The sequence below is a fragment of the Hibiscus syriacus genome, unplaced genomic scaffold (genome assembly GCF_006381635.1).
Source record: "Hibiscus syriacus cultivar Baekdansim isolate YM2019G1 unplaced genomic scaffold, ASM638163v2 tig00110893_pilon, whole genome shotgun sequence".
Lineage (NCBI taxonomy): Eukaryota > Viridiplantae > Streptophyta > Magnoliopsida > Malvales > Malvaceae > Hibiscus > Hibiscus syriacus.
In genome coordinates, this window is record NW_024062901.1 from 2,091,473 (window position 1) to 2,111,371 (window position 19,899).

Genomic DNA, 19,899 nt, shown 5'->3' on the forward strand with positions numbered 1-19,899 from the left:
AGAGGAGCATGTTCAGGTTTTAGAGAGGGATGAGCGAGTTCTTCGGAATAGACGTATTCCAATGGTCAAAGTTCAGTGGAGTAATCGTAGCCCCTCAGAAGCTACTTGGGAGACATTGGAGTCAATGAATGCTCAATTTCCTTATTTATTTTCATAAGGTAAATTTCGAGGACCAAATTTCTTGTAGGGGGGAATTGTAACAACCCGGAAATTTGAAAAAAAATAATTAATTGAAATTTAAGGATTTAATTAAGTAATTTGGTGAAATTTGAGGATTAAATTGAAAATTTTCAAAACTTGTAGCCTATTTTAGAGTTGAAGGAAATTCAGGGACCAAGACATGAATTTACCCAAATAATGTCGGCAGACATTCTATTAAACGTGATGAATTGTTTTCTGATTTCAGAAAACAATTCACCAAAGTGCTCTCCCACACCTTTCCTTTGAAACCCGATTCCGATGCCGTCCAACTTTCGATCGTCAAATTGAAACCACCATCGTATTCATCTTTGACCCATGAACAAAACCCAGTAAACCAATTAGAGTGAAATGCTACCAAACACTGTGAATTTCGAGTCAAAGTCTCGACGTTTTTTTAGCACCACCATCGAGAAAATCTTAAATTCATCTCCGATCGTTGATACGTTTTCGACACCTCCCGCACCATCATGTTCCTTATGCCATTTTGATCTCGCCGGTGTCATCCTTGGTCTCCGTATGCGGCGGCGCGTGAGGAGGTGAAGCAGTCAAAGTTTCCGATTCGTTGAAATCGAGCTCTCCACCGTTTAAAATTTTGAATCGAGCTTTATAAGTGCCTTATAATCACTTAAAATTATTTTTAGGAATTTTTCCGTGATTTATATGACACCGGAAAGTATCCCACGCGCCGCCACTGCGCGTGGGGAAGGTTCTACTCGGTTGGGATTGTAAAAAAAACGGTTTTTAACCGGTCTGACCCGACCGTTGACCGGGTGTTAGTTTTGTAATTATTTTTAAAATGATGCTATTTTTGTAATTATTTTTAAAAGGGTGCTATTTTCATAATTTTTTTTTAAAAAAAGTGCTGGTAAATATTTTTAAAATGTGTTATTTTCGTAAATATTTTTAAAAGGGTGTTAGTTTCGTAAATATTTTTAAAAAAGGTGATAATTGTGTAAAATGGTTGATCAACTGTTGACCTCCTTTGACTGGATTTGATCGGCCATTAAACGGCCGTTAATCTTTTCTGAATATACCTATCCTGACTTTTTTGACGTTTCGAATCTGTTTTTGGGGTCCGTTCCACCAAATTCGAACTCGAAAGTCTCTAAATCGTCAGTCAAAACCGTTGCCTTTGACCAAGAATTTAAATTTTCGGAAGGTCATATTTTATTTTTTTTCGACGTCCTGAATCTTTTTCCAAAATCCATTTTTCTAAATTCTGACCTGAAATCCCCGAATCGAGCTTGTCAACCCAAAAGGCTTAGTATTTTAGCATTTTTGATTATTTATTTGAGATTTTGTTAAGGAATTGATTCAGTAAAATATTTTATGAAGGTACTCGTGTTTCACCTAAAAGGGGATCAGTTAGGTCTGGTATTGTCCGCTCTTCAGATCAGGTCGAACTGCGTACTACGAGACTTACCCGTATGTTTCCGTAAATTAATTTTAATAAAGGTTAAGATTATTTATATTAGGATCCCAATATGAATTTTTCCAATTCGTAGGATCTAGCGCTGCAGTAGAGCGTGATCGACAAACCCAATAATAGGCTTCCCTATCTGATTTCTCAGACTGTTACAGGTGTGTTTCCTGACAGTATTATATTACTGTTTTAAAGTATATATATATATCTGAATACTGTGTATCTGATATCTGATTTACCGCATATTTCTGATATGATTTCTGGTTACATTATTTTATACCAATTTCTGAATACTGATTACCCAACATCTGAATTACCATACATTACTGATTTGATTTTTGATTTCTGCATTTCTGCTTATGGATTTCAAGCTTGAAACATTCTTATGTTTTTAAAGAATTATTCATTGTTTTACTCGAATACATTCATGTTTATTACTATCATTGGGGGGAAATATTGTTGGAGGAAGATTATATGCAGGCTCCTCGGTTGTGTGCTCAGGGCCTTACTGGTTGTGCGGGGTGTATGGTTGTGGGGAACCTACACAAACAGATTGTGAAAGGATGTGAGTAGTGTTCATATTTTTCAAAACATGTTGCATAAACAAATTTTATTGAAATATTTTATTAGTATATTTTTATACACTGTACGGAGCACACTGGGCTTTTTAGCTCTTTCTGTAAATTTTAACATTTTTCAGATAGTAGCAGACAGTAAGCTAGCAGATTTGATATCAGGGGAGATCAACTACTTTTACTTTTGTATGAACGAATAACTCTACTTGTTTTTCAGTTGTATATGGTGACATGTATTTTGCTATCGTTTTGGATATATATGTATTATTGATATTTTGTTCTGTATTATATCTAATATTTTATAAGTTGTTTTAAATATATAAAAAAAAACTCTGAATGAGATATATGACTACTTAAATTTGAGTCTAACATTCAGACCGGATCTAGGGGTTACATTAACCGAATGATAGTTTCTGCTCCTCATCATTCGTGTGTCCGGATCACATCACTGCTAACTAGCGTGCAGACAAATAATATGAGAAATTTGTCATGCATGCATAACGAGATGATAAAATTGTTGTAATGTGACGAAATCATCGAGTTATTATAAGAAATATTTTAAATCATAAAATAATTTAGTGTATTTATTTAAATAATTCTTTCCACCATAATGTTCAATTATTTTTTTTCCTGATATAATTATATTTAAAATTAATATGTGAATCATTTATACATATTAAAAATTGATATCATACACCATCTACATATGCAGATTCTATAACTAATTGTAAATTTTATTATATAATATATATAATTTTAATAATAAAAATATTAATTAATTTTAATTATTATTATCATCATTATCATCGTATTTGATTGTAAGACGTTGAACAATCATTAACCTCAATCCATCATAAATTAGAAAATAAATTGAACTGTGAAAATGGAGGACCCAACAATTGCTTCCACTATCAGAGGCCGAACATTGCACATTGGGTGGATACTGTACGACTTATCAAATATAATCCACGTTTCACACTTGTTCTTTTATCATATTTCATCATTTAAAAAATTATATATTAAAATAATACATATTATTAATTATTTATAAAAAATAATATGTCTTTCGATATCACATAAGTAAAAAGTACGAAAAGTCAATTACACTCTTCGAAAAATACTTTGAAAAAAATATGTATAACACATATAAAAATATATGTTAACACAAATATGAAACACATTAGATAATAATACATATATGTTAATCTTATTTCCAACTATTCAATAAATATATATAAATAATTATATTTAAATACTTAAATAAAGTAATATTTAATTAATGTAAATATCATATTAATTAGATACTGATTTTTTTAAGTGTTTAAATATGACCTTTTTAACATACGGTAATTAAATGGTTAAAGATAATACTCACATATATTGTTGGTGCCGTTATCTAACCCAACTTATTCTCGTGATCAATGATGAATCGAGGAGGTTGACGGGATGTTAATCCTTTTAAAATTTTAAATTTTATTATAATCTAAATATTTCTTTATACTTTTATTGATAATATGATTTTTTCGTCTAAAATTTTAGAAATTTTAGAAATTCATTCTTAACATAAAATTTTGTAAGTCATGTTTAAGATTATGCTAAAATGTACTGTATATGTTTCTTTCTTTAGACAGAAATTATTTAATTTTTTATTATTATTATTACTTTTATTTTGATAATATATGTTTCTTTCTTTAGACAAATTTTAGACAAAATGTTGAAATTTTGAGGAATTAAAAAACTTTATATATTACCAACAATCAGTTGGTCTAGTAAGATGAGGTACTAGGTCTTTTAAGTAAGTTTAGAGGTTCGAATCCTGACGTTTACGAATGGAGTAAACTGAGTTGGGAGGATCGCTCTCGCCTTTACAGTATCCGATTTAGATTAATCGATCAATAGATAAAATGAATACAAGTGATTAATTCAAAAAAAACTTCATATATCGTTGGTTGCAGTAAGTTGATGTGGGGGTTTGAAATTGAAGTAACAGTAACAAAGTACATATCCACTATGAATGGATGGAGTACCATTGATTCACCACTACATTCCTTTGCCTCCGCTCTCTGCTATCGCTTTCTTTCAGTGAGATAACTATGATTATAGTTCACTCGACGAACTAAAATTAATTATTATAATATATAATTATTTTAATACTAAAATATATTTAAATTTAACCAAAAATATATAATAATATTCACATAAATCATTTGTCTAACCGACTAAATATATTTATTGTTTTATACGTAATACATAAATCTCCAAATTTCTAAAATCTTTTACATTGGTATACATGAAAGAAAAATAAAACTAAATACTAAAATGGCACAAAATTATTAATAAAAATAATGAGAGAGAGAGAAATTAATTGATCCTTCTTTTAACTTGATTTTCATTTACTTCTTTTGAGTTTGTATCTTTATTTAGTTTCTTCCTCTCTGTTACCGGATTAAGGGTGTGGAGCCCAAAATGGACCTCTGCTTTGCTGGTTTTTAATGGGTCTTGTCTGCTGAGAATTAGAAGGAAGATAAACAAATAGAGAGGGAAGAGGGAGGAGAGATATTTTTTTAATAAGTTGTTTGGGGCCAAACCCCAAATCTTAGATATAAAAGGAGTAAAAGACCCTCTTTTTGAGGAATCATGAAGAAAAGAAAAGGGAAAAAGAAAAACTCGTCCCTTTCAAATTTTCTGTTATCTTCTGTTCTACTTCAATTATATCATCACTAGTTGAAACCACCCAAATCAGAAAGCAAAACCTAAACTTTGATTTTTGGTTTTCCCTCTCTTTTGATGTGATCGATATATAGATCTATTGGTTCTGGTTTTGAACCTCGCATGAAGCCTTTTCTTTTTCTGGTTCCAGATCGCCATTTCAAAGTAAACCGAAGTGGTCAATTTGTTTTTAAAAAGGTGAGCTTTTTTCTTATTAATTTATAACTTTTAATGTGGGAATCATGAGTTGAATTATGACGATTAATGGGTTTTAAGCGATATCTGAAACATGGTTGTTTAAAGTTCTCAAATGTGAAACTTTAGACCCTCTGGATATCCCAATGGCCGACCAACTACGTTAACCTTTGACCGATTCTGTTGTTTTTACAAAATATCTTCATGTTTTATTGATTTTTCCAGGAAAAGTACGGTCTTTGATTTCCTCTTTGATTGCTCTGCTAGCTATTGATTATATAGTTATCGAGTTTATTGTATTACAAAGGCTTGAGGAGTAGTTAAAGCTACTGACTTCTACTTGAGGTTTGCTTGATTTAGTTGCTTTTGAGTTGTAATTTCGCATTGCAGAATTGTTAACTATTTGGCGTCTTTTGTTGTTGATGTTGCTGTAGTTTTCCATTTTTGTGTTGAGGCTCAAAGAAATTTAAGGCTCACGGTTCTGGTTTCTAGCTCCTATTTGTATTCAGTGCTTGATTTAGATGTGGAGAATTTGGAGGGCTTTTTGGAGGAGATGAGGGTTGTTATCTGGGTTTATAAACTTCTTGAGGGCCCGTTTTCGGCCAAGGTCAGATCGATACATTCACCCAAGCTCTGATGCTGGAGGTCGCCAAGATGGGCTTTTGTGGTATAAGGACTCAGGGCAACACTTTAGTGGCGAGTTCTCAATGGCAGTAGTTCAGGCCAACAATTTACTTGAGGATCAGAGCCAGCTTGAGTCCGGTTGTTTGAATTCACACGATTCCAGTCCCTATGGTACTTTCGTTGGCTTGTATGACGGGCATGGGGATCCAGAGACTTGCGCTACATCAATTATCATCTCTTTCAACATCTTAAACGTAAGTAAAAAGCCTTTGCCTGGGTTGAATTCTTGTTAAGTTCTCTATTTACTGATTAAGTACATGGAAGAAATATTCAATAAACAATTGTTTTGGATAGGATTAAATAATTGAAGGAATAACTGTGGTACTTGTTGCGCCCTAGCTATGGTTTGTTGTTCTGGGTCCAAATGCTTATAGGTTACTGATTGTCCTTCAGTTGTTTTGCGCCTCACTGCTTATTTCTTGCTGTAGAGCTTGCTTTCATATTTGACATTTTTATCTTGCACTTTTTTACTGATTATGTTTCTTGTTCTGTAAAATTTGTTATGTTCAGGTTTCTCATCAGAGCAACAGACAATGTCAGTTGATGTAATACAGAAAGCGTATCAAGCAACAGAAGAGGGTTTTTTGTCTATTGTTACCAAACAGTGGCCTATAAAACCACAAATTGCAGCTGTTGGATCCTGTTGCCTGACTGGTGTTATCTATGGTGGATCCCTCTATGTTGCCAACCTTGGTGATTCCCGTGCTGTTTTGGGTAGAGCTGTGAAAGTAACAGGAGAGTTTCTGGCCATTCAGCTCTCTGCTGAGCATAATGCGTGTATAGAGTCCGTGAGACAGGAGCTGCAATCATTGCACCCTGATGACCCACAAATTGTAGTTTTGAAGCACAATGAGTGGCGTGTAAAAGGTCTAATACAGGTAAGTTTCACCATGCTAAGTGCTAACAATTGTTATTTTTAGTGGTTAACTACTAATATCGTTAAGTAATAACATCGAGTTCTTAACCGTGACACTTTTTCCTAGCTGTGATGAGTATGTAGGAAAATAAATGAGATGAAGAAAGACTTGCTTTTCTTTATGCCTTATATCTCATTTGTCTACAAGAATAACCATGTGAATAAAGGAGCAGGTATTAATTACGTTCATCTGTGCTGCAGACTCATAGAGAGCTTGAACCAGCTCTTGTTCAAGTTGAGAAATATCAAGCATGCTTGCTATAAATATTTGAAAACTTTATTTTAGGGACGAAGAATGAACCTGGGAAGAGTTTATCTGCCATTTGGTTACTTTTCAAAATAAGAACTGAAAACGGGCCTTCAGTGTTTTTGGAGAAAAAATGGATTTTTATGATTACAATTCCGAAACATGTTCAAGCAAAAGAAGGGTTTTGATTTGGTTAGAAAAAAGATTATATTAGCTGCATGGTATTTTCTCTTTCAATATGGTAAATATAAGGGGCCCCATTTAGGGGAAGAATAGGTACAGTTGGATGTTTGGGTTTACCTGTAAAGCTTAAAAGGAAAAGGGAAATAATAAATATTTTTTACTACGAGAAAACTTGGTAATTAACAAAGATGATTGGAAAGGATAAATAGCTTACCGGCTGTTGCCGAAAAGCTTTGCAACCTTAAGCTTTTTGTATTGTGTTTTGATCATGGTCATCTATTGAAGTGCCATGTATCCATATATTCCAAGTCAAGCACCAAAATAGTGCGAGCTATCCGTCTAGCAGTACAGAATTGTAATTTTGTTGATATTGATTTTCATAGTATGTTGTATTGATAGAATTCTCAACCTTACAGATTTCCAATTCTATTGGTGATGTATATTTGAAAAGGGCCGAGTTCAACAGGGAGCCTTTGTATCTTAAATTCCGGCTTCGCGAACCTTTCAAAAATCCGATTTTGAGCTCAGACCCATCAATATCAGTGCACCTGTTGCAGCTACATGATCAGTTTGTGATATTTGCATCTGATGGGCTCTGGGAGCACCTAAGCAATCAAGAAGCTGTTGATATAGTTCAGAATCATCCAAGAAGAGTAAGTTAATGCCTCGATGTTTAATGTCATGTATCTTGTCATGAATTGTAATCTTTTCTCTTATTCCCTCTGACACTTTAATTTGATTTCGAATATGAAAGCCTTTTCTTGTTGGCTACTGATTATAGATATTACAACACAGAATTCAAGTTGCTAATGAAGCTTTGATCATTATCTTGAAAATATTTCCTTTGTTACATGAGATATGACATTTTACAGTTGCTGCAATTTCAATATCTTGACCGACATGCAGTTCATCTTAAAATAAGGATTCCGAAAGAACAGAAAAAAAAACTTTTTATTGACTTTGGTCTACAAGCAGGGAATTGCCAAGAGGCTGGTAAAAACTGCACTAAAAGAGGCAGCAAAGAAGAGAGACATGAGATATTCTGACCTGAAGAAGATTGACTGTGGTGTTCGTCGCCATTTCCACGATGACATCACAGTTATTGTGGCGTTTCTTAACTCAAACCTCGAGAGCAAGGCAACCTCCGTTAAGACTCCTAATCTATCCGTTCGAGGCGGAGGAATCGCCTTGCCTCATAGTACGCTGGCTCCTTGTGCTATGCCAACTGAAGCTGACAGTACCTGATCATGCCGCATCGCTTCTATTTCTTTGTTGTATTGTCTCTATGTGAATACCAGGTAGCTTCCGAAAAGCGACAAAAGGGGCAAGCCTTCAATTCTTTAATGTACACTGTAACTTTTAACTAGAAACTACTACTTAGTTTGCCTAGAAAAGAGTACAAAGTGACAATAAACATAGTTAAATTTACATGGGAATAGTTCCTTAAAAGTCTATATGATAGTCTCCTTTTGTCTTCATCTGGTGCATCCGTTCTTACTATTGAGAAACTTGTTGTACTTGCTGCTTCACAACTGTTAACAGTGTTGCATTGTACAAAGATTGTGAGATTTGGGTGGAAATAGTCAGTGAAGAACGACTCCATGTTTTATCTGGTTTCCTAATCCTTCAAAATGGTTCATATGCCAGTGAATATTGGCTGTTTTAGGCATTTCTGGTTGTGGGTGGTTACTGTTTTGTAACCTTTTCTTTTATACATGGCTCATCAGTTTTTGAGTTTAAATTTGTATTAACATCATAAAATAATGGTTGTTGGGGACATGAACTGAAACCAGGATGAGGTTGTCCAAGATCTTTAACTCTCTTTGACTTGTGTCGTTAGGTATTTTGATTTCTTGTTGTATTCAAGGGAGAAAATAGTAGGGTTTTTTTTCCAGCAAACCAAAGCTTGGGGTATTGAGAATGGAGGAAGTAACAATTCCCGAGGTGGGAATAACATTTGTCAGATTGTGTCATGGCCATATTCTCGCTAAACCCACACTAAATAGGAGTATAGGACTTTTCAATCGAAAGTTACCTAAATATTATAATATTATTTGTCAAATACCGTTTCTCGATCTAACATCTTTTATAATAAGATACGTTACGTGAAACGTATCTTTGCTTAAGTGGACCGAAGAGGCATTGAAGTGCGCCTTCTAATGGGCAATGGATGTCTAATTTTAATTAATATAAATTTTAATTAAATTATATTTAGTAGAACATTAAATTTTAAAAAACCATGGAAATGCTCTGGGCGCATGATAACAGGTCTAATGGGCTCCCAGATGTGCTCATTTGGTGTTGATCGTTGCTTCTTTTCTTTCGATTTTGGGTGTAATTGGTTTGCTGCTTTTCAATTTTATGGGATCTCTGTCTTCAGAGCTTGATTTGCGTAAGCTCTTCCGTGGAACTAAGGAACAATCCCTAGAATATTTCTCGCCTGAAATTCTTGAGGGGATTCATACTGTCATTCCTCCTCCCAGCGTTATTGATGAGGGGATTGCTGAATGGGACCGTGCGGTGGTGGGACAATTTATTTGCGATGCTCCAAACTTTGGTTCCATGCAAAGAATAGCTGAGATTTTATGGGGAAAATCATCGAAGGTTAAGGTCAGTTTAGCTGGGCATAATCTATATGTCTTTTCTTTTTCTAATGTGGACTTTCGAGACTGGGTGCTTGAGAATGGCCCTTGGCACATTCAAAACAAGCCTCTTGTGCTTAGGAGATGGGAACCTAGTTTAAAGAAGTTAGATTTCGATCTTAAACGAATGCCTATATGGATTCAGCTATACAATGTTCCATTAGAACTGTTTTCTAGATTGGGTCTCAGTTATATTGCCAGTGCCGTGGGGATTCCATTGTACATGGATTCTGTTACTGCCTCCAAGGAGAGACTCGATTTCGCCAAAGTCTGTGTTGAGGTGGAAGTTGGGGCAATTATCCCTGAGGTGGTTCATGTTGCTCTAAGGGATGGTTCTTTAGTGAAAGTCAAGGTCTATGTCCCATGGCTTCCTAAGTTTTGTGTGCAATGTAAAACTTTTGGGCATCTTGTAAGTAATTGTTTTGAAGTGTAGAAAGGACCTCTGAAGAGTAAGGAAGCTTAGGTTTGGAGGAAAAAAGTGAATCCTCATAATCCTGGTTCTTCTGACAATGAGGGGACGGCTGGTTCTTCTTGCTCTGTTCTGCAGAAGACCAATTCTAGTGGAGAAGTATTAAAGACTGCAGAATTGAAAGTTGGTACTGCTGAGGTTATTTCTGTCCATGCTCTGCAGGAAGCTATTGTTGGCCCTTTGCAATAGGCAAAGGAAGCTGTTACTGATCAGTCTCAAGCTGTTAATCCTCCTAAGGATAACACTAAAGGCTCTCTGCAAGGAAGTTTGGTTGATGTTCAAATTCCTGTGTTAAGTGATATTGTTGGCACTACTGGGATGACTTCTAAGCAGAGTTCTGGAACTGATGATCAGTTAGGGGATGCTGGTATGGCCTTACCTAAAGGAACTGGGACAAATATTAGTTGTGGTGGTGATTTCCCATCTTTGCAGGATTCTTTGATCCCTAAGAAGAAGGCTAAGGGAAAGAAAAAAGACAATGTTGGTTCATCTAATAAAATGGAGAGTATGGCTGGAGGAGGTGTTATTGAGGGACCTAGGAAGGCTTGGGTAACATCTCAGGGGGTTGCCTTGATCCTTAATGAAATTAAAGCTAAAAAGAAATATCATTTGGACAAGGTAAAAGGTTTTGAGGTTAATGGTGATGCAAGTAGGGGTGACATTCCTATTTCTAATTAATGATCTTTAGTTTTTAGAATGTGAGGGGGATCAATAATTGCCTTAAGTTAGGCAAAGTGATGAGGAGATTGGATATGTTAAACGTTGATGGGTTTGTTTTATGGAAACCAGAGTTAGGAATGCTAATTTTTCTAAGGTTGTAGCCCCTCTATCTGCTGACTGGAATTTAGCTACTAACTATGATTACTCTGATGAGGGTAGAATTTGGGTTCTTTGGAAAAAAGACCTTTCCTTTTCTGTTTTAAATAGTTATGATCAGACCCTTTCTATTGCAGGAAATATGGCTGGCCACAGGTTATTTATCACTGCAGTGTATGGCAGCAATAATAATCTGGTTAGGAGGGGTTTGTGGGAGCATTTGAAGCTTCTTGAAACTGTTGTTGGCTCCACCTCTTGGTTAATTGGGGGAGATTTCAACATTATTGCAAATGCTCATGAAAGCTAAGATTTTGAAACTATGGGTTTACATAGTACATCTGATATGGACGATTTCAAGGGTTGTCTGGTGGATTTAGAGCTATAAGATCACCCTTATACTGGTCCACTCTACACCTGGTCTAATAAGCAGGATGGTACCTACTTGGCTAGAAAGTTAGACAGGATTTTAACTAAAACTCAGTGTTTGTTAGAATTTCCTGACTCAGCAGTAGAATTCCAAGCTCATGGGGTCGCTGACCATTGCCCTGGGATAGTTTGGACTCAGAAGAAAGCTCAGGTTCACAAACCTAAGCCTTTTAAATTTTTAAACTGTTGAACTGTAAATGAGGGGTTTTTGGGGGTTGTTAAAGATTCTTGGAAGGAGAAGTGTACATGCAATGCTATGCAAATTCTTTTCAATAAAATGAAAAGATTAAAGCCTCTACTAAAGGAGTTTAATAGGAACCATTTTTCATATATTTCTGCTAGAGTTGCTGGAAAGAGAGCAGAACTTGAATCTGTACAGATCCATAATCTTGTTCATTATGATCAAAAGAGGCTTGATGAGGAGAAGATGATTCAGGCTGATTTAATAGCCTTAGAAGCTGCTGAAGCTAAATTTTATAGGCAAAAAGCTAAGGCTCACTGGCTGCAAGAAGGAGATTTGAATACTAGATTTTTTCACCAGAGAGTATAATCAAATAAGAAGAGAAACACCATCAGAATCATTAAGGATGATAATGGTGTATACCATGAAACTTTTGATTATATGGCTGCTGAATTGGTTAAGTTTTTCAAGAACCTTATTGGTACTGCTGACCCCCTGGTTAGGGGCTGTTCTGTTGAATATTTGAAGCCTCTGCTGAATTTTTCTTTTCCTGAAGGAGCTGATTTACTTTTTGTTGAGGTTACTGATAAAGAGATCAAAGAAGCACTTTTTAGGCAAGGAAAAGACAAAAGTCCTGGTCCAGATGGCTTTACCTCCTGGTTTTTCAAGGTAACCTGGGACTTTGTTAGTAAGGACTTCCTTGCTGCTATAAGGTATTTCTTTCAAACTGCTTCTATCTTGCCTTCTTTTAATGCTACCATCATTACTTTGGTGCCAAAATCTCTGAATGCTTGTATGGCAAAGGACTTTAGGCCTATTTCCTGTTGTTTAGTGATCTACAAGACAATCACTAGAATTTTGGCAGCTAGGTTAGCAACCTTTCTCCCCAGTATGATTTCACTTAATCAATCAACTTTTGTAAAAGGCAGAAACATTGCTGATAATACTTTGCTTGCCCAGGAGATAGTTAGGGGTATTCAAGAAAGAATTTGTCTCCTAGATGCTCTATTAAAATATATTTGCAAAAAGCTTTTGATTCAATTTGATGGGACTCCTTGCTGGTTGTTCTTGAAGCTTTGGGGTTGCCTGCCATATTTTGTGGTTGGATTAAGGCATGTGTCACTACCCCTAGATATTCAATTGCTTTAAATGGTAGTTTGGTGGGATATTTTAAAGGTGCTAGAGGGGTTAGACAAGGGGACCCTCTGTCCCCCTATCTCTTTGTAATTATGATGAATGACCTCTCCTCTTTATTGAATGTGGTTGCTAAGATTGGTATTTTTAGATTTCACCCAAAGTGCAAGAAAACCTCTCTCACACATTTATGCTTTACTGATGATCTGCTTTTGTTTTGCCATGGTTCATTGGACTCAATATTAGGGGTGGTTAGCATTTTAGAGAAATTTTATGAAGTCTCAGGTTTAAGACTTAATGCTTTGAAGTCTGAACTTTTTGCTTGTGGAGTTCCTATGAGTCTTCTGGATCAGATACAGAGTGTCATTGGTTTTAAAATTGGGCAGCTTTCAGTCAAGTATCTGGGAGTGCCTTTGGTTACTCGGAAGCTTACTAGTAAAGATTGTTCGGCTCTCATTGTGAAAATTAAGAATATGATCGATCATTGGTCGAGCAGGAAGCTTAGTTTTGGAGGGAGGTTGCAGTTGGTCAAATATGTTTTATCGACCATCTTTGGTTATTGGAGCATGCATATTATCCTGTCCAAAGGGGTTGTTAATGATATTGAAAAGCTCTGTATGCGATTTTTCTGGAAGGGTAGTGATACTACAACTCGAGGTGCCAGGGTGAGCTGGAGTCAGATTTGTTCTTTAAAATATGAGGGTGGTCTGGGATTAAGGAAGCTAGCTGATTGGAGTAAGGCTTGCTGCCTGATGCTTGTAAAGAAGATTTTGGCAGGTGAAGGTTCCTTGTGGATCGCTTGGATTAAAGATTACTGCTTTAAATCTTTGGACTATTGGAATGTTGACAGAAAACCCCATTTCAGTTGGATCCTCAATAAGCTGATTAAGCTTAGAGAGGAGGCTAGGAGATTGTTCATTTTGATTTCTATTTGGCCACATATCAAGGGTGGTTGGATTTGGGATCGTATCCGTGATATGAGGGACAAGGTTGGGTGGCATAGGCTTATTTGGTTCCCATCACATATCCCAAAATTATCCATTATTGCTTGGATGGTGATCCTCGATAGATTGCCAACCAAAGACAGGTTAGCAAGGTTTGGCATTGTCACTGTTAATGTCTATGGTTTGTGTGGTGATAATCAAGAATCTCGGAACCATTTGTTCTTGGAATGTTCATTTGCAAGGGTGATATGGAAAGCCATTTTGCATGCTTGTGGTCTCCAATTACAGTTGCTAACCTGTTGGGATAATGCCATACACTGGATGATTTCGAACTTGAAGGGTAAATCCCTCCTTGTTCATATTCTAAAGCTCGCGTGGACTGGTTTTGTTTATTTTCTTTGGGAAGAACGTAATCACAGGCATTTTCGTGGTGTGATTCGTTCTGCTGATACGATTTTAAATAGCATTAGAGAGTCTTTTAGAATTAAATTGTATAGATGTTATATGAATATGATGGATGATGTTAATAGGAGGTTGAGCCTAGCTTGGGGACTAATCTAGGTTGTTTATTGTCATTTGTAGCAGCTTGCTGCTTCTTTTTGGATGAATAAACTTCTACTTATAAAAAAAATAATGTAATTTAATAATAGTGTATAAGCAGATTAATTAGATATATAGATAAAAAAGTTAAGGAATACACATTTTAGTTTTTATCACACATTATCAAGAAACATAACCTAAACACTCCAATATGCTTATATAAAATAACTTCGTTATGCTCTTCAACTCAAGTAACTAATATGTATTAAATTATGATATTAGTCCCTATAGTTTTATTTTTCAATTTTTAAAGCATATGTTTTTAATATGCTTTTAGGAAATTTGATGTGGTAAGACGCGCCTTTGAAATGCGACTTCCCATGTAGTGCAATGTCAACATTTTCTTATTATTATTTATTATAAATGATCCCTATAGTTTCACTTAATGACCTTGAGTGCTGAATCAATAAAATTTAAGAAAATAATGTTTGATATATAATATTATAATATTTTAGTTAATTTTTAGGTAAAAAGCCCACTAAATAACCCCTTTCCCCATTATTATTTATTACATTTCTCTTCCCTAACCTACTCACCATGGCTCCATTCTCAATGCCATTGATCCTCAATCCTCACCATCAATCAATAAACAAAGCAAAACCCACCAAAGCACCGCCACTAACATAAAACCCCTTTGCATCCGCAACTTCTCCCTCAATGGCAATGGCTTTAGGTGACAAAAAACAAATGAAAAGTGAGTTATGAAGAGTTTTGTGTGTTAGGAACTTAAGATTGTGTTAACAATAATATATGCTTTGACTTGAAATGGAATTTTGAGATTTGGTTCTTTTATCTTTACAAGACTTTTTCTCAGCATTGTCCTTTGTTCTTTCCTTTGTTTTCCCAAACAGAAATCCAGTAATCTTATCTATTGTATTTTGTTTAAGCACATTTGCTCTTAAGTTGAATATATGCCAACATATGTAAGAGGATTCCTTTCCCTTTTTCCTTCACCAAAACAAAAAAAAGGAAAAAAAAAAGTAGAATGAAGCTGATGACACCTTTGGCTTTGGATAACACAGGCTAATTATAACCTGCAACTTCATGTGGAATTGTCAGTAGTTTTCTGGCATAACATTATTCATTTATGGACCAAACAAGAACCTTCTTTTTTCTAAACATCACCCTTCAGAGCTCTAAATCCTCGCAAAAATATAGCAATACTTTTCACCTATTGCCAAGAAACAATCTTAGTTAAAGAGATTTGTGAATAGCAGTAGAGACACGTACATACACTCAAGCTTAAACCTACTGCTTTTGTAAATTCATATTAAAGACTTAAATACAAAGTATTAACATAAAACAATATATAATACGAAAATGATTCATCCAATACATACTTCCAAGCAAAAGACAAGAACTCTCCTACCTTCTCTGGGGTGTTTGCAGTGGTGTGGTCACTATCCTTATAACTAGAATACATTTGACTCTTCTTTTTACTCACCAGATTTCCCAATGGAAATATGTCTGCTTATAAAATGGAAATAATAATTTATATTTTTTAGTGTTTTTAGTCACCAATTTCATAGCGTGCAAATAACTAAAACAAAGGAGCTCTCCTCTCTCTCCCTCTCTCTCCCTCTCTCTCCCTCCTTCTCGAGCCCCTATCTTGTTTACTCTAATTTCTTACCAGCGCCCTTTTAACTCTGTCATTTATTGTTCTACTTGCCCTTGCTCATCATTATAGTTAACTAAATGAAGTAACTAATCTTCATTATAGTTAACCAAGTATTTTAGATTACAGTACTTCTGTAGGTTCTAAAACTCCTCATAAAGCTACATTTTCCTGGTCTCAAACCCTTGTAAGATCTTTCTTTCTTCCATTTTGCTAAAACCCCACCTCCTTTTTAGCAGAAAAGAAAGCTTAGATTCCCCCAAAAGATTACCTTTCTTTACCCTATCCCCATACATTCATAAGTTAGTAGTTTCTAAGCCTACTGAAACCAGGAAAAAAAAGGCAAACAAAAACACCCCAGGCTTTTAGCAGAGGGAAATGGGTTGTGTTGCTTCAAAGCTTGAGGAAGAAGAAGAGGTTGTGTCAATTTGTAGAGAAAGGAAAAACCTTATAAAGCTAGCAGTGGACAGAAGATATGCACTTGCGGAAGCACATTTTAGGTACTGTCAAGCTCTTTCTGCTTTGTCAGCTGCCATTAAGCTCTTTGTAGCTCGCCATTCTTCACCTGCTTCACCTTTTCTCATCACCTTTCCGCCACCTTGTCCGCCTTCACCACCGGCCACGGACCAAAACGTGATGAACAACCCAATGCTGCTTCAACAAAGGCCTTCCGAGTCCACTAGCCATGAAGCCATTGCTTGTGAGTCTTGTGGTTCTTCGACAAGCTCTGATAGTTCAGAGGAAGTGACCGAGCAAGAGCTGGTGAGAGAACAACACCACCACCAACAACAGCAGCAACAACAATATTGTGGGTACTTTTATATGCAAATGCCACCACCTATGCCATCACCGCAAAGGGATTTCGGGTGGGACTTTTTTAATCCGTTCGATGTTGTTAGACCAGAGATTATGAGTGGGTATAACAGGTGTTCCGAGGATAATTTAAGAGCCGTGAGGGAACAGGAAGGGATACCGGAGCTAGAAGAGGAAGGGGACACCAAAGAGGAAGAGAAGGTTGTCATTGTTGAAGAAAAAGATAACAAAAGAGAGCATGAGGAGAGTGAAACTGGTGTGTTGAAAGTGAAGGAAGAGACGCATGTGAGCCAAGGAGAACAAAAAGGGATTACAGTGATGGATGGCCCAGAAAAAGGAAGGGAACTTTTAGAAGCCTTGAAAGATATTGAAGATTATTTCATCAGGGCTTGTGATTCTGGGAAAGATGTGTCAAGAATGTTGGAAGCTAATATGGTTCATTTGCAATCTGGTTTGGAGGGGATTAAAGGTCAGTTCTTTTGTTTCCCTTCAAATATTTTGAGCTTGACTCAAGCTTTAATACATGTTTAGAACTAGTAAAAATTGTTTAAGTTGGCATTTGAAGTTTTCTTCTGCTTCAAACTTGTGGGTTCAGCTCCAGTTTATGAGTATTTTGTACAAAAATCTTGAGTCTTTATCCCCTGCATTTGCACTTGTGGGTCTAACATTCAGTTATTAGTCCATGGTCCTCTAGTATAATTTGATGGTCCTAATGTCCATATTATTACAGGAAATCACTGACTGCTAATTTTCTTGCAGAGAACTCGACTAAAATCATCCAGGCTATTACATGGCACCGATCCACTTTGTCTAAGCCTCAATCATGTAAGAGTCTGGTGGCATCCAGTTCAAAAGGTTCTTCAGCATGGGCAGAATATAAGACTGATCTTTTTTATCAATATGGAGGAATGGATTCAGGAAGCCATTCATCAACACTAGGAACACTTTATGCGTGGGAAAAGAAGCTTTACGAGGAGGTTAAGGTGAAAAAAAATCGATATTCATTTTCGCAAAGCCAATTTGTGCATCTGTTAGGGTATTTAATATGTTTTAACTTACCGTGTAGGCTGGTAATAGCACAAGGAAAATTTATGAGAGAAAATGTTCTCTACTGAGAAACCAGGATGTCAAGGGATACAATGAACTTACAATGGATAAAACCAGAGCAGCAGTAAAAGATTTGTATGCCGGTATCTTGATTGCAATTCGAAGTGCCGAATCAATCTCAAAGAGAATTCAGAAACTCAGAGATGAAGAACTACTGCCTCAAATTATTGAACTGTTAAAAGGGTAGGTGAAATAATCTTTAAAAAAATCCTACATTTTCATCTAAACTTTGGATTTTGATTCAACTTTCCCTTCGATGCAGCCTAACACGAACCTGGAAAGTTATGCTTGAATCTCATGAAACCCAAAACAAAATTCTTTCTGAAGTGAAATCCTTCGCCTGCCCTTCATTTGGAAAGTTTTGCAACGATTCTCACCGGCTTGCTACGCTTCAACTTGAAGCTGAGCTTCAAAACTGGCGTGCTTGCTTTACAGACTATGTTGCGGCTCAAAGAGCATACATTCAAGCTCTTCATGGCTGGCTAACTAAGTTCTTGGTTCCTGAAGTAGAATTTTATTCCAGAGGGAGGAGCTCTAGTGCCCCGTATGGAGGCAGTGGGCCTCCACTTCTTGTGATATGTTATCATTGGTTAAATTCGATGGAAGAGTTACCAGATAAGGCTGTCACCTTTTCATTGAAAAGCTTTTCCAAGGATGTTAAGGCACTGTGGGCTCATCAAGGGGAGGAACAGCAACAGAAGAGGAAAGTTGATGGTATGGCAAAAGAACTTGATAGAAGGACTATGGCATTCCAGAAGGCAGAAACCAGGTTCTTGGAATCCAAGCTGCTTACTGAATTTAAATCCGAGCATGATACGGAACAGCGGAATGTATATCTAATGGAGAAGAAAGATCAGTTGGATATGATGAGGAAGAGGTTGGACGTGGAAAGGGAGAAACACCACAGTTACATGCAAGAAACACAGAGAATCACATTGAATGGATTTCAGACTGGGTTTTCAACTGTTTTCGAGTCCTTAATTGAATTCTCCAAGGCTTCTACGAAAATCTACAATGATCTTGTGACTCTAAGTGAAAATGCTGTAAAAATGGGGAACATGTCCTATATCGAGGGCTCCAAGGCTGAGGAAAATGGTAGCAGATGATGACATAACAAAGCTAAAGAGGTTTCTGAGAATCTTGGTTTAATGAGTTTGGTGCTATTTCTACTTGTATATCATTGAATATCATGTCTAAGCAGCTCGCTTAGGCAAATTTAGTTATGTTTCCATGATGTTTCAGTTCTGATGATATAGCTGATTGTTTATCATCATCATTACATTTCTAACTGCCATTGATGAAAGATCTTTGCAAGAACTTCAAGATTATCAGTTTCATTTTCTTTTTAGGGTTTGAGACCTCTGCAAGTGCTGCATTTTAACAAGCATTAGCTAATGCCAACAACTACTTACGATAAACCAAAATCTTTCAATTTTCCCAACAATTTGGTGTCAAATTCCTTCATAAAGACAACCAAAATCCTTCAATTTTCCCAACAAATTGATGTCAAATTCCTTCAGAAAGACATTCTTTCAAGTTCTTCATTACTTCATTGTCATCACCAGTAATTATCGTGTCATCCACATACACAAAAAATGATGAACTTTTTAAGAGTTCCGAGTGTTTTATGAACAAGATATACTCACCTCGACTTCACTTATATTCAGTAAGATCATTGACTTGACAAACCTTTCAAACAATACTTGTGGAAACTGTTTGAGCCCATAAAGAGTTTTCTTCAATCTACAATCCATTAACTTCTTAAATTTAAAACTAGAAGGAACTTCCATATAAATTTTAGAGAAAATAACCTCAATGACAAAAAATGTCTTATAATATACGATTTTAACCAACTTTTTTTGGATTTGCCAAAATGACCAACTAAATCGCAATGCGATCGATAATTCGCAACGCGATCTCCGATATCGCAAATTAGTTTCCAGATTCGCAACGCGATTCTGACTATCGCGTTGCGATTTCCCAAATTCGCGTTGCGATTTTCCTAATTCGCAATGCGAT

The 19,899-nt window shown here is 36.0% G+C and overlaps 1 protein-coding gene and 1 pseudogene across 1 annotated transcript; both read left to right on the forward strand.

The window, feature by feature from the left end:
* Nucleotides 1-5,660: 5,660 nt before the first annotated feature.
* LOC120145275 lies at nt 5,661-8,575 on the forward strand (annotated as a pseudogene).
* A 7,763-nt stretch (nt 8,576-16,338) lies between these two features.
* LOC120145376 (protein ALTERED PHOSPHATE STARVATION RESPONSE 1-like) lies at nt 16,339-18,986 on the forward strand. Its single transcript, XM_039159226.1, has 4 exons — nt 16,339-17,242; nt 17,533-17,756; nt 17,840-18,063; nt 18,143-18,986. Exons 1-4 carry the CDS (start codon nt 16,339-16,341, stop codon nt 18,984-18,986), a joined length of 2,196 nt encoding a protein of 731 aa, XP_039015157.1.
* The last annotated feature ends 913 nt before the right edge of the window (nt 18,987-19,899 follow it).